The sequence below is a fragment of the Procambarus clarkii genome, chromosome 11 (assembly GCF_040958095.1).
Source record: "Procambarus clarkii isolate CNS0578487 chromosome 11, FALCON_Pclarkii_2.0, whole genome shotgun sequence".
Lineage (NCBI taxonomy): Eukaryota > Metazoa > Arthropoda > Malacostraca > Decapoda > Cambaridae > Procambarus > Procambarus clarkii.
This window is the reverse complement of record NC_091160.1, coordinates 27,754,730-27,769,729: the sequence shown is the minus strand read 5'-3', so window position 1 is coordinate 27,769,729 and position 15,000 is coordinate 27,754,730. Positions and strand designations below refer to the sequence as shown.

The following is a 15,000-nucleotide window of genomic DNA, read 5'->3' as shown; positions in this document are numbered from 1 at the left end:
TAAAGAAACTGCCGATACGTCAGACGTATCCTGGAGCAGAGTGTCAGACTAGCGCAGCAGAATTTCTCTTTGACAAGTTGCACAGAGTCTGGTTGATCGAGCGGCCGTCATGGCGGGGTGCGGAGGTGTCTGCTGTGAGAGGAGTATGGTGGCATAGTACCGTGGTGTCTGCTGTGAGAGGGGTATAGTGGCATAATACGGTGGTGTCTGCTGTGAGAGGGGTATGGTGACATAGTACGGTGGTGTCTGCTTTGAGAGGAGTATGGTTGCATAGCACGGTGGTGTCTGCTGTGAGAGGGGTATAGTGGTATAGTACGGTGGTGTCTGCTGTGAGAGGAGTATGGTGGCATAGTACGGTGGTGTCTGCTGTGAGAGGGGTATAGTGGTATAGTACGGTGGTGTCTGCTGTGAGAGGAGTATGGTGGCATAGTACGGTGGTGTCTGCTGTGAGAGGGGTATAGTGGTATAGTACGGTGGTGTCTGCTGTGAGAGGAGTATGGTGGCATAGTACGGTGGTGTCTGCTGTGAGAGGTGTATGGTAGCATAGTACAGTACTGTCTGCTGTGAGAGATGTATGGTAGCATAGTACGGTGGTGTCTGCTGTAAGAGGAGTATGGTGGCATAGTACAGTGGTGTCTGCTGTGAGAGGTGTATGGTAGCATAGTACAATGGTGTCTGCTGTGAGAGGTGTATGGTAGCATAGTACGGTGGTGTCTGCTGTGAGAGGGGTATAGTGGTATAGTACGGTGGTGTCTGCTGTGAGAGGAGTATGGTGGCATAGTACGGTGGTGTCTGCTGTGAGAGGGGTATAGTGGTATAGTACGGTGGTGTCTGCTGTGAGAGGAGTATGGTAGCATAGTACGGTGATGTCTGCTGTGAGAGGAGTATGGAGGCATAGTACCGTGGTGTCTGCTGTGAGAAGTGTATGGTAGCATAGTACGGTGGTGTCTGCTGTGAGAGGTGTATGGTAGCATAGTACGGTGGTGTCTGCTGTGAGAGGAGTATGGTGGCATAGTACAGTGGTGTCTGCTGTGAGAGGTGTATGGTAGCATAGTACAATGGTGTCTGCTGTGAGAGGTGTATGGTAGCATAGTACGGTGGTGTCTGCTGTGAGAGGTGTATGGTAGCATAGTACGGTGGTGTCTGCTGTGAGAGGTGTATGGTAGCATAGTACGGTGGTGTCTGCTGTGAGAGGAGTATGGTGGCATAGTACAATGGTGTCTGCTGTGAGAGGAGTATGGTAGCATAGTACGGTGGTGTCTGCTGTGAGAGGAGTATGGTGGCATAATGTATTTCTAGGCGCCTAGTATAGTATAGTACAGAGATCTTGGTAGACCACACAGACTTTATGTTCTAATTTTTTATCTTAATATTTGCTCTCTCGTGTTATTCTAACCATTTGACATTATCTAGAAATTCTCTGAGCCATCATTTTGATGCCTTGCTCTAATTCGTAAAATTCAGATTCCTGAACATTTCCGTTAACGTTTTTTTTATAATTGATAATTAAACATTTCTCTCACGTTACTTTAAAAGTAAATTTCGTAAAATAAAAAACAAATAAAAAATAATAATTAAAAATATAATCGACCTGAACTGAAATATCATCTATATTAATAAAAATGAAAATGTTCGTTTGCTCAAAATCGCTAATCTCCGAAAGTTCTTCACCGATTGCTTTGAAATTTTCACACAATGTTCCAGTCGCATCCGAGCAGGTTTTTATATACATATTATATGCATGTCATGCCTCTGATGGGGAAAGACATGCTTTTTGAAAACCTGTATTTTTCAAGTGTTTTTTCAGGTGAGGGAAATCTTCGAAACCTCTTTACCGATTGCTTTGAAATTTTGGTACAACGTTGCGTTCGAATAGACGCATGTTTTTATATATTTACTATATACATGACTCACCTGTGACAGGAAAAAAACTGTTGTTGTTTTTTTAAACAGCGCCATCTGTTGGACGTAAGATCAATACACCCTGTAATCTCCGAAAGTTCTTCACCGATTGTTTTGAAATTTTGACACAATTTTCCATTCGAAGATGCGCATATTCTAATTTATCTAGTATATAAATGTGACAGATGAAAACGTGATTTTTTTTAAATAGCGTCATCTGTTGCACATAATGGCAACACTCACATATACTAAACATGTTACGATTTCTTTTCTGATTGTTTTTGATTACTTTGACAAATTAAATTTTCATAGATTTCGATTTATTTTAATCTCGACTGAATTATTTTGTGTGAGATTGCGTTGGAATTGAGCTGTGTTGTTTACCATACCGTTCATTTCGTGAGTATAAGTATAGCCCACAGCGTTTCTGCCCGAAACGCTGTGCGTACTAGTGGCTTTACAAGAATGTAAATACTGTACTATCCAATGTATTCTCACAAATCCAATGTACCTTCTTGTATATATATAAATAAATAAATAAATAAATAAATATCAAGCCTGAGACAGGTAAAAACCTGCATTTTTGAAAAACAGCATCTGTTGCTGTAGAGCAACACACGCAATACTAAATATGTTACCATTCCATTTCAATGTTTCCCATTGCATTGATAAACTGAATTATCATAGATTTCGATTTATTTTCATTTTAATTTAATTATTTTGTGTGACATTGTATTGGACTTTAGCTGTGTTGTTCACCATAACTTTCATTTCGTGAGAATAGTTTATGTTTTAATTTTTTCATTGTTTTTTATTTCGTTTTTTAATTGTTTTTCTTATATTTCAGTGATGGGAACCTCAGATCATAGAATTTTTCCAATTTTATGATGGGAACTTCACATCATTTGGGAATGCATCATGCGAGGGAGTGGGGAATAGTGGGGAGGATGAAGAGACGGAGTGGGGGATGGTGGTGTGGACTTGGGGATAGAGGACTGGGTAATGGTGGGGAGGACACGGGGATAGGTGAGTGGGGGAGGATGAGGGGACGGGGAAGGGGAGGATGATAGGGAGGACGAGTTGATGGGGGAGTGGGAGATGATGGGGAAGGACGAGGGGACGATGGAGTGAGGAATGGTTAGGAAGACGAGGGTACGCTGGAGTGGCAGATGGTAGGGAGGACAAAGGGACGGAGTCGGAGGGGAATAGTTGGGAGGACGAGGTGACGAAGGAGGTACCAAGGGTAGGGAAGACTGTGGGAGGACGAGGTGACGGAGGTACCAATGGTAGGGAAGACTGTGGGAGGACGAGGTGACGAAGGAGGTACCAATGGTAGGAAAGACTGTGGGAGGACGAGGTGACGAAGGAGGTACCAATGGTAGGGAAGACTGTGGGAGGACGAGGTGACGAAGGAGGTACCAATGGTAGGGAAGACTGTGGGAGGACGAGGTGACGGAGGAGGTACCAATGGTAGGAAAGACTGTGGGAGGACGAGGTGACGAAGGAGGTACCAATGGTAGGGAAGACTGTGGGAGGACGAGGTGACGAAGGAGGTACCAATGGTAGGGAAGACTGTGGGAGGACGAGGTGACGAAGGAGGTACCAATGGTAGGGAAGACTGTGGGAGGACGAGGTGACGGAGGAGGTACCAATGGTAGGGAAGACTGGGAGACAGGGAAAGGTTGCTGAGGCCTAGCAAAGCACATGCGTTGCTGAGCCACAGCAACGCATGGCCGGGTACAGCTAATAATTAAATAAATAAATCGGTTAGACGTCGAATCAAACGCAGATGACGTTGATTGAACATCAGAATATTCGTTTCTCTTGAATATTGTGCCCACTGGGCTTCACATGTCAGAGTGGCGTTATGATAAGTGAAGATGACGTTTGCTAAACGCTTTACAAGACTTATGCTACTGCTCACGTTGCGACGCCAGCCAGAGGCTTAAGGCCCGCGCATCAATGTCCCCTGAAAACAAAAACAAACCAAAAAAGACACGAAATTGTTGGATGAAATGATGCCGTAGATGCGGAGAAACGCCAGAAAGAAGAGAAAGCTTGATTGACAGGCTGCGAGCAGCTGCGTCTAACAGCCTGATTGAACAGTCCCGCAACGAGAAAGCCGTGTCAAGAACCGGGCCGGCGGGGACGTTAAGCCCCGAAATAATTTGCAAGGTAGGTAACCTGCAAGGTAGGTAAGGTAAAATGACGCTTCGCCTGTAAGTGCTTTATTACGATTTTATGAAAGGTGGCATATTGCCTGTAAGGAATTAATCAAATGTAACTCTGATAACTCAGGGGCCGGACAGCTGAGTGGACAGAGCTTCGGGTTCGTAGTCCTAAGGTTCCGGATTCGATCCCTGGTGGAGGCGGAAATAAATGGCCAGAGTTTCTGTTACCTAGCAGTAAATAGGTGCCTGGGGGTTAGACAGCTGCTAAGGGATGCTTCCTGCGGATGTGTAACAAAATGGAAGCCTTCTTGAGGACCGGGCCGAGGGGACGCTAAGCCCCGAAATCATCTCAAAATGATTCAGGTGGGTTGCTTGGGTTCGTTTGCTCCTGGGGCCAGATTCACGAAGCAGTTGCGCAAGCACTTACGAACCTGTACATCTTTTCTCAATCTTTGGCAGCTTTTTTTTTTACAATATTAAACAGTTAATGATCTCCGAAGCACTAGGAGGCTGTTTATAACAATAACAAAAGTTGGTTGGAAAGTTTTCTTGCTTGTAAACTGTTTAATAAATGTAACCATACCCGTCAAAAAATGAGGAAAGATATACGCATTCGTAAGTACTTGCGTAACTACTTCGTGAATCTGGCCCCAGGTTAGGCTGGTTAGGAGATTAGGTTAGGATAGAGTACGTGGTTAGGTTAGATTAGGTTAGGAGGTCAGGTTAGGTTAGGTTAGGAGTTTACTTCAAGAGGTTAGGTTAGGTTAGGTTAGGAGGTTAGGTTAGGTTAGATTAGGTTAGGTTAGATTAGGTTAGGTTAGATTAGATTAGGTTAGGTTAGATTAGGTTAGGTTAGATTAGGTTAGGTTAGGTTAGATTAGGTTAGGTTAGGTTAGGTTAGGTTAGGTTAGATTAGGTTAGGTTAGATTAGGTTAGGTTAGGTTAGGTTAGGTTAGGTTAGATTAGGTTAGGTTAGATTAGGTTAGGTTAGGTTACAATTTTGACGGAGTTGCGAATGTGGAGGACGGGCTGAAGTTCGAAGGTTTTCAGGTAAACAAAGCCATTTCAAATTCAACGCTTGTCAGATCGTGAGACCATAAAGAACAGGAGAGGGAACAAGCCAACTGAGCTGATGAGGCTACTAGCATCCTTGTAAATCCAAAGTGGTGCTATTGGTTGTTACATGTATGGTTCATGTGTGTGAGGGAAGCAATGTTTGTCCTTAGGAAGCCACATTTAAGAAAGTCGTAAAGAAACTTAGAGGCGATAATATTGTACATAAAAATGTGAGCTGCATTGATAGACTAAAATTCTTTAAACACAAAATAATCTGAAAATAACATTAATTTTTTTTTGAGACATTAAACCTGTCATTATGGAAGAAAACCACCTTTGAAATATGTATATACAACCTAAATATGCCAATCACATTTGTAAAAAAGAACGAACATGAAGAAATTCCCGTATTGCATTCTCATTTGTTTGACAGCTAAGAGGCGGGATCTAAGAGCCGAAGCTCAACCCATCCCCCCTGCAAGTTCAATTAGTAGTGTACTTATAAAAAAAATTAAAGTGTTCCTTGATATAAGTATGTAAGTGAATCTTTTACGTGTTTAGTCTCACCAATATATTTTCCTTTACAATCAACAAGATCTTTATCCGACGTAATGAATCCCTCGAATACCAACTTTCACTTTTAATATAGGCGACGAGTCACGATAACGTGGCTGAGGTTGACCAGACCACACACCACAAAGTGAAGAAACCACGACGTTTCGGTCAGTCCTGAACTGAAACGTCTCCATTATTCTATGGGGTGGAATCCTTTCTTCGAGAATGATTATTAACAGGCAGACTCCAGTAACGCGGAAGTCTACGTACTTCCGTAAGTCTCCTACGGCTCGCGTAAGTCTCCTACGGCTCGCGTAAGTCTCCTACGGATCTGAACGAGAACATCCGTTGCATTACACGGCGGACGTAATATATCACGCGGAATAAACAAAGTAATATAGCGTACCTTTCCAGCAAGGCTGCCCACTCAACATCCCACACCCCAGCCTACGCCACTACCTGAAGATCCAGATGGGGGCTTGTTGTTGTCCTCCCCAAGCCGTTCCAACATTCTAAACTGTATCTCACTAAATTTACACTTATTCTTTCTTGAATGCATCACGTATGTGATTTCCAGCTGTAAATTGCTCGTATAATAACCTACTTACCTTTTTCCAACATTGGATGCTTGTTTCTGGCTCTTTTCCAGCCTCCGTTGTTCATAGCACTGTTAGTGGAGACTGGTTTATATACCCTGAATATTATGCCGATGTGTTATCGCGGACTCAAGCAGGCCCGCTAAAAAACAGCCCTTAGTGCAAGATTAAAAATTATTAGGGGTTGCACTTTTGGAAAAATACTAAACTTCTTCGTATAATTATAGCAATATTATTGCAACATTTTCCAATATATTTTATTCACAGCTTGTTTCATGTCAATAACGGAATTCTCTAATCTATATAAATAAAAATGGAAATGTTCGTTTGTTAAAAATGGCTAATATCCGAAAGTTCTTCACTGATTACTTTGAAATTTTCACACAATGTTCCATTCGCACCAGAACAAGTTTTTATATACATATTATATTGATGTCACGTCTGTGACAGAAAAAACATGCCTTTTTTGAAAAACTGTTTTTTTTCATGTGAGAAAAATCTTCGAAACCTCTTCACCGATTGCTTTGAAATTTTGACACGACGTTGCATTCGAAAAGGCGCGTGTTTCTATATACCTACTATATACATGCCTTACCTGTGACCGAAGAAAACATGTTTTTTTTTTTAAATAACGCCATCTGTTGGATGTAAGAGCAACACACACTGTAATCTCCTAAAGTTCTTCACCGATAGCTTTGAAATTCTGAAACAACGTTCCATTCGAATATGTGCATCTTTTTATTTACCTACTTTATAGATGCTACATCCTTGACAGGTAAAAACATGCGTTTTTGAAAAACAGCGCCATTTGTTTCACATAATAGCAACATGCACGCTATAATAAATATGTCACGAATTCCATTTGAATGTTTCCGATTGCATTGATAAATTTTAGTTTCATAGATTTCGATTTATTATATTTTTTTATAGAATTATTTTGTGTGGCATTGTATTGGAATTTAGCTGTGTTGTTTACCATACTGTTCATTTCGTAAGTATAAGTATAGAGGCCACACCTGTTACAGGTAAAACTATGCATTTCTTGAAGATCAGCGCCATCTGTTGCATGTAAGAGGAAGACACAATCTGTACTAAATATGTTACAATTCCATTTCAATGTTTCTGATAGCATTGATAAATAGAATTTTCATAGATTTTGATTTATTTTCATTTTGATTTAATGATTTTGTGTGAATTGCATTGGAATTCAGCTGTGATGTTTACCATTCCGTTCATTTCGTGAGTATAGTTTATTTTGTTACTTTTTCATATTTTCATTTCATTTTTTAACTGTTTTTCTTATATTTCAGTGATGGGAACATCAGATCACTTAATATTCCCACTTTTCTGATGGGAACATCAGACCATTTGGGAAGGCATCGGACGAGGGAGTGGGGAATGGTGGAAATGGCGAGGGGACGGAAGTGAGAGATGGTGGGGAGAACGAGTTGACAAGGGAGGGGGTAATGATGGGGAAGGACGAAGGGACAGAGGAGTTTGGGATGGTGGGGACGAGGGGATGGGGGAATGGAGAATGGTGGGAGGACAAAGGGACAGGTGAGTGGGGCATGGTGGGAAGGAAGAGGGGATGGGCGAGTGGGGTGGGAGGACAAGGGGACGGTGGAGTAGAGAATGGTTGGGAGGCCGAGGAGACGGGCGTGTGGGAAATGGTGGGGAGGACTAGGGGATAGGGAAGGTTGGTGTGGTTCCGCAACGCACATGCTTTGCTGAGCCACAGCAACGTGTGGCCGGGTACTGCTAATCTATATAAATAAAAATGGAAATGTTCGTCTGTTCAAAATCGCTAATCTTTGAAAGTTCTTAACCGATTGCTTTGAAATTTTCACACAATGTTCCATTCGCATCCGGTCAGGTTTCTATATATATACTATATAGATGACACGTCTGTGACAGTAAAAAAAAAACATGTTTTTTTCTGAAACTGTGTTTTTCATGTGTTTTTCATGTGAGGGAAATCTTCGAAACCTCATTACTAATGGCTTTGAAATTTTAACACAACGTTCCATTCGATTAGGCGTGTCTTTTTATATATCTACCATATACATGCCTCACCTGTGACAGGAAAAAACATGTTTTTTTTTATTTAAACAGGGCCATCTGTTAAACGAAAGAGCAACACATGCTGTAATCTCCCAAAGTTCTTACCTGATTGCTTTGAAATTTTGACACAACGTTGCATTCGAATCGGCGCGTCTTTTTATATATCTACTATAAAGATGCTGCCCCTGTGACAGGTATAAAACATGCGTTTTTGAAAACCGCGCCATCTGTTACACATAATAGCAACATTCACGCTATGCTAAATATGTCACGAATTCCATTTCAATGTTTCCGATTCCATTGATAATTTTTTTGGTTCGTAGATTTCGATTTATTTTATTTTTTATTGAACTATTTTTTGTGATATTGTGTTGGAATTGAGCTGTGTTGCTTAACATACCGTTCATTTTGTAAGTATAAGTGTAGATACCACACCTGTGACTGGTAAAACTATGCTTTTCTTGACAAACAGCGCCATCTGTTGCATGTAAGAGCAACACACATGCTGTAATATATATGTAACAATTCCATTTCAATGTTTCTGATTGCATTGATAAATTGAATTTTCATAGATTTTGATTTATTTTCATTTTGATTTAATTATTTTGTGTGAATTGCTTTGGAATTCAGCTGTGTTGTTTACCATACCGTTCATTTCATGAATATAGTTTATTTTTTATTTTTTCATATTCTCATTTAATTTTTTAACTGTTCTTCTTATACTTCAGTCATGGGAACATCAGATCACTTGATGTTCCCAATTTTCTGATGGGAACCTCAGACTATTTGGGAAGGCATCAAACGAGGGAGTGGAGAATGGTGGGGATGACGAGGGGACGGAAATGAGATATGGTGGGGAGGATGAGGGGACAAGGGAGGGGGTAATGGTGGGGAAGGACGAAGGGACGGGGGAGGTTGGGATGATGGGGACGAGGGGATGGGGGAATGGAGAATGATGGAGAGGACAAAGGGACAGGGGAGTGGGGCATGGTGGGAAGGAAGACGGGATGGTGGAGTGGGGAATGGTAGGGGAGGACGGGGGGACGGTGGAGTGGGAAATGGTTGGGAGGCTTAGGAGACGGGCGAGGAGAGAATGGTGGGAAGGACTGGGGAACAGGGAAGGTTGCTGTGGCTCAGCAACGCACATGCTTTATTGAGCCACAGCAACGCGTGGCAGGGTACAGCTAGTCTATATAAATAAAAATGTAAATGTTTGTTTGTTGAAAATCGCTAATCTTCGAAAGTTCTTCACCGATTGCTTTTAAATTTTGACATAACGTTCCATTCGCAACATGAGCGTGTTTTTATATACCTACTATATAGATGTCACATCTGTGACAGATAAAAACCATGCTTATTAAAAAAGGTGTTTTTCATGTGAGGGAAATCTCCGAAACCTCTTTACCGATTGCTTTGAAATTTAGACACAACGTTGCATTTGAATACGTGCGTGTTTTTATATACCTACTATACATGCCACACCTGAGACAGGTAAAAACATGCTTGTTTGAAAAAACAGCACCATCTGTTGCACATAATCGAAACACTTGCTGTAATCTCCGAAAGATCTTCACCGATTACTTTGAAATTTTGACACAACGTTCCATTCGAATATGTGTGTGTTTTTATATACCTACTATATAGATGCCCTACCTGTGACAGGTAAAAAACTTTTTTTTTTAAACAGTGCCAACTATTGCACGTGTAAGCAACACATGCTATTTTAAATAGGTTACGATTCCATTTCAATGTTTTCAATTTTATTGATAAATTTAATTTTCATAGATTCCGGTTTATTTGCATTTTGATTTAATTATTTTGTGTGACATTGCGTTGGAATTCAGCTGTGTTGTTTACCATACCGTTCATTTCGTGAGTAAAGTTTATTTTTTATTTATTCAATATTTTTTCTGTTCATTATATTATCTGTTCTTATTTTTCATTGATGGGAACATCAGATCATTTGGGAACGCATCGAACGAGTGAATGGGGAATGATGGGGAAGTCGAGGGGACGGGAATGTGGAATGGTGGGAAGGACGAGGGTACAAGGGTGTTGGGGATGGTGGGGAGGACGAAGGGTTGGCAGGAGGGGGGAATGATGGGGAGGCCGAGGGGTTGGGGAAGTTGTGGATGGGGGGAAGGACGAGTGGACGGAGGAAGGGGGAATGGTGGGGAGGACGAGGGAATGGGGGAGAGGGGAATAGTTGGGAGGACGAGAGGATGGGAGGGGGGAGGGGAATAGTGGGTTGGATGTGGGGACAAGGAAATGTTGCTGTGATTCAGCACACAGCAACCCTTCCCAGAGCCACAGCACGTAGCTGGGCACAGCTAGTATTTATATAAATTCCAAAGTCGATGGGCTCGGGGCCGAACATTTTACATTGTCATGCTCCGTGGAGGAGGAGAACTGGGATTACCATCCTATGACACTCCTGATCAAATATCCAATAATCCTGCAAATTTTTGTGGAGCTGGCCTCAAGCTGGCTCTCTCCCTTTCTATCTCTGCCTCTGTATCTATGTTTCTTTCTCTGAATCATTGTATCTCTGTTTCTCGGTTTCTATCTCTCATTCTTTCTCTCTATTTATATTTCACTCCTGATTCCATTTTCCGCTCAGTCACTCTCTCTCTCTCTCTCTCACTCTCTCTCTCACTCTCTCTCTCTCTCTCTCTCTCTCTCTCTCTCTCTCTCTCTCTCTCTCTCTCTCTCTCTCTCTCTCTCTCTCTCTCTCTCTCTCTCTCTCTCTCTCTCTCTCTCTCTCTCTCTCTCTCTCTCTCTCTCTTTCTCTCTTCTCTCTCTCTTTCTTCTTCTCTCTCTCTCTCTCTCTCTCTCTCTCTCTCTTTCTCTCTTCTCTCTCTCTTTCTTTCCATCCCTATATCTCATTTTGTATATCTATCTCTTTATCTCTCCCTCCAGAATGTTAATTTTCTTGAGAAATTTTCAACTCTAACCATTTTTCGTAATTCACTCTTTTCCTTAATGTAACCCAAATAAATTCAGCTCCTCATTTTATTCCAGGAATACATTTCAGACTTCATGAAAATAGATCGTAGGAGGGGGATTATATGCTGATATTTCATTAAAAAATTAACTTAAGACCAGACGAAACCAATGTCCGTTCTGTACCCCAGACCATTCACCATGCAAAATAAATCGACGAGGCTTGCCCCAAGCGACTGGCTTCCGACTTTGGACGAAGATACTGACATTCTCTCTCATAGTGTACTAAATGGGCACGATGAGTTGCTGGGTCTGTCTGTTTCCCATCTATCTATTCATCCAAATATTTATGAACCCTTCAATTCCTCCATTTATCTATCCATCCACCTATTTATGAATCCATCAATACATCCATCTGTCTATCCATCCATCTATCCACCTATGTATCCATCTACTATGCATGTAACTATTCATCCATCTATATATCCATATATCCATCTATCTTTCCATCAATATGTCCATCCATATATCTATCTATGTGTCCATTCATCAATCCCCCTGTCTGTCCCTCTATCCATATATATATATATATATATATATATATATATATATATATATATGTTTCATTGAATATGACCGCATATTCTGTATTTATTATTTTCTGGTTTAGGGCTTCTATCCCTCTAACTATTTTCTTAGCATCAGGGCTTAATTCTTAGTGATGCTAAGAAAATAGTTAGAGGGATAGAAGCCCTAAACCAGAAAATAATAAATACAGAATATGCGGTCATATTCAATGAAACATGTTTGAAAGAAAACCTGCTGCCAGTATACACCAATATATATATATATATATATATATATATATATATATATATATATATATATATATATATATATATATATATATATATATATATATATATATATATATATATATATATCTCCATCAATCCTACCATCTACCATTCTATCCATTAAACTATCCATGCATCAGTCCATCTATTTACATACTTATTCATCTCTCTATCCATCAGTGTATCCATCTATTCAGCCATAATTTTATTAATCTATCTTTCTATCCATCAATTTGTCTAGCTATCTAACTCCACATCTATCCATCTATCTATCAATCCATTCATCTATTCATCCATCTCTCTCTATTCTCCTATGTATCCACCTATCTCTAAATTCCTATGTGTCCATCTAGCTATCAATCCATTCATCCATTCATTTGTTCATCTATCCATTCATCTATCTGCTATCTATCCGTGTCTCTTTCTGTGTCTCCTTCTCTGCTTCTCTCTTTTTCTGTCGCTGTTATAAAAAAGAAAGTAATTGAATATGTTGTGTGTGGTCGCCGGTAAGACGAGCTTAGTGATGTGAAAAACGGAAAAATAGATTAATCCCTGCAACCGTCCAAGTGGTTGGGCACCAATCCTTTTCCCCCGTCCCATCCCCAAATCCTTATCCTAACTCCTTCTCAGTGCCGTATATTCGTTATGACTTAATTGGCGTTTTTTCCTGATAATCCCATTCCTTACTCTGAGAAAGGAGTATGGCTTCAGAAGCTTTTGTTTAAAGTTGTGAGAGAATCGTCTGTTTTATGGGAGTATGGGCAAATTATGGTTAGTAGGAAGTTACCTAAACAAACCTAAATAAATAAGACCTAAATAAACTATTATTATTATTATTATTATTATTATTATTATTATTATTATTATTATTATTATTAGTAGTAGTAGTAGTAGTAGTAGTAGTTGTAGTAGTTGTAGTAGTAGTATAATACTTGTATTATTATTATTATTATTGGTAAATATTTGTGTATATTCCAATGTAAATTATTTTTTAATGTTTGTTTTCAAAGTATTTAGCTGAGTAACCGGCGGGCAGTGTCAACATTCGTCGTTGGGGGTCTGAGTGTGACCCTTAGCACACTGTTGCCTTTCAGATTTGGGTGACCCCGACAATCCTATGTTCATCCCTTACCCCACACCATTCCCGCTGGCAAATTTGGGTGAGGATAGCCACAAGATTAAGGGCGTTTGACTAACAGATGGTCAAACAGACACCAGACTTCCTCACTATATATAATATACAATATTGACTAAGAAGGATTGCCAGTGGTAACTGAGTCTGTCTCCCCAATTCCACCCCTCTTCTTTTCCCTTCTCTCCACATCCTCCCTCTCCATCTTTTTTCTCTTCTCTTCATCTCCCCTCATGTTCCTTCCTTCTCCATATCCACTCCTTGTCTCTTCCCAACACCATACCCACTCTATATATATCTATATGTAACCTAGAATAGACAGAAGAAGGGGTACCCACCCGGGTCTCTTCTCCTACTCCTCTATTAATCCTTCCCCCCTCCCCCCAACTCTTCACCCCATCTCCTCCTTGACCCCCCCACCCTCGACCCTTCATCTTCATCTCTTCCGACATCCTCCTCAATATTCTTGCCGTGTTTCCCCTTCTTAAAGAAGCTCTGAAGCCTATGTATGAGTCACTAAGCTGATTTTCGTTTTCCTATCAATACTAAAAGCTCCTTGGAAATCATATGACATATTTCACATTTGACTCCATAAACAACGCCTTAGATCATTATAATTCACATTTTTGTCCTTAAAACAGTAAGCTTAATCCTACCCTAACCAGTTAATGTCGGTCCCCTACCCCAGAACATTCACACTGTAAATGTGGGCAAGGTTCGCTCTGTGTGGCTGGATTCCAACTTTGAACAAAGACAAACAACCCGACATTATCTCTCATAGCATACTAGGAGCGGTAGCGGCGATGGCGGGGTCTATCTCTGCCTCTTCTCCCCATTCCACCCACTCTTTTTTTCCCCCTCTTGCTATATCCCCTCTCTTCCCTCCCCCTCCCCTCTCCTCTCTCTCTTTTGCTATTCCCTCTCGTCTCCATTTCCAACCTATTCCCTCTTCCTATTTCAAAAAGTCATTTATATTTAGAAGGAAAGGATACTCAGTGGCACCCGGTCTGTTCCTACTGTTTTCCACCCCACACGTATGAAACAAAGCTTGTATGGGCCTCAAGCTGTAAATCTAAAAATTTACAGATTGATGATCCCGACAGGATTCGAGCGTGAGAGGCCAGGGATCACCCCGATCCCTAACCCCAGCAGAGATACCACATATTGCCCAGTAAGTTTTGCTTGGTCCTGAATCTCATATGCTCACGAACTCCCCGACTAACCACCACCCGGCTACACACATGTGATCTCAGTGCGATCCCTGCATGTGATAGGATTTGAGGAAAAACTGTGCACAAAACGCGTCACTAGTGTAGCCAGATGCTGGGTGGTCATAGAACCCTGTGGCAGCATGGGGGCTCCAGTACCAACCAACTTTCAAGAGGAAAAAAATGGTAGACTGGTATGTGTTCTGTGGTAGCCAGTAGGTTCATCGCTGTCCTCACAGGTTCGAATCTTGTAAGAAAATCATAGTTCATCCTTGCTGCATTCCTCAGTGGACATGACTCATCACTACAGTCGAGTAGCTTCCAGAGTCTATTTCAAAATCCCACGTTGTATTAAAATCTAACTGTTAACTTTTCTGGTATATTTATTAAGATGATGTTATTGGTTCTTAAACGTGTTGATGTGTCACCTGAGGCAGCGAGTGGCGGCCTGGCCGGAGCATCAGCGCACACTGACGTTAGCCTGGAGTTGGCTGAGTACATGTACGGTCACCCGGGCCA

At 41.2% G+C, this 15,000-nt stretch overlaps 1 protein-coding gene across 1 annotated transcript in view; it reads left to right on the top strand.

Moving 5' to 3' along the window:
* The window catches only part of LOC123751042 (nephrin), a 744,040-nt gene that overhangs the window by 713,841 nt on the left and 15,199 nt on the right, over positions 1-15,000 (top strand). The window contains exon 16 of the mRNA XM_069322448.1: positions 14,919-15,000. This exon is cut by the window's right edge and continues 179 nt beyond it. Within this exon, the coding sequence (XP_069178549.1) occupies positions 14,919-15,000 (82 nt within the window). The remainder of the gene's footprint in view (positions 1-14,918) is intronic.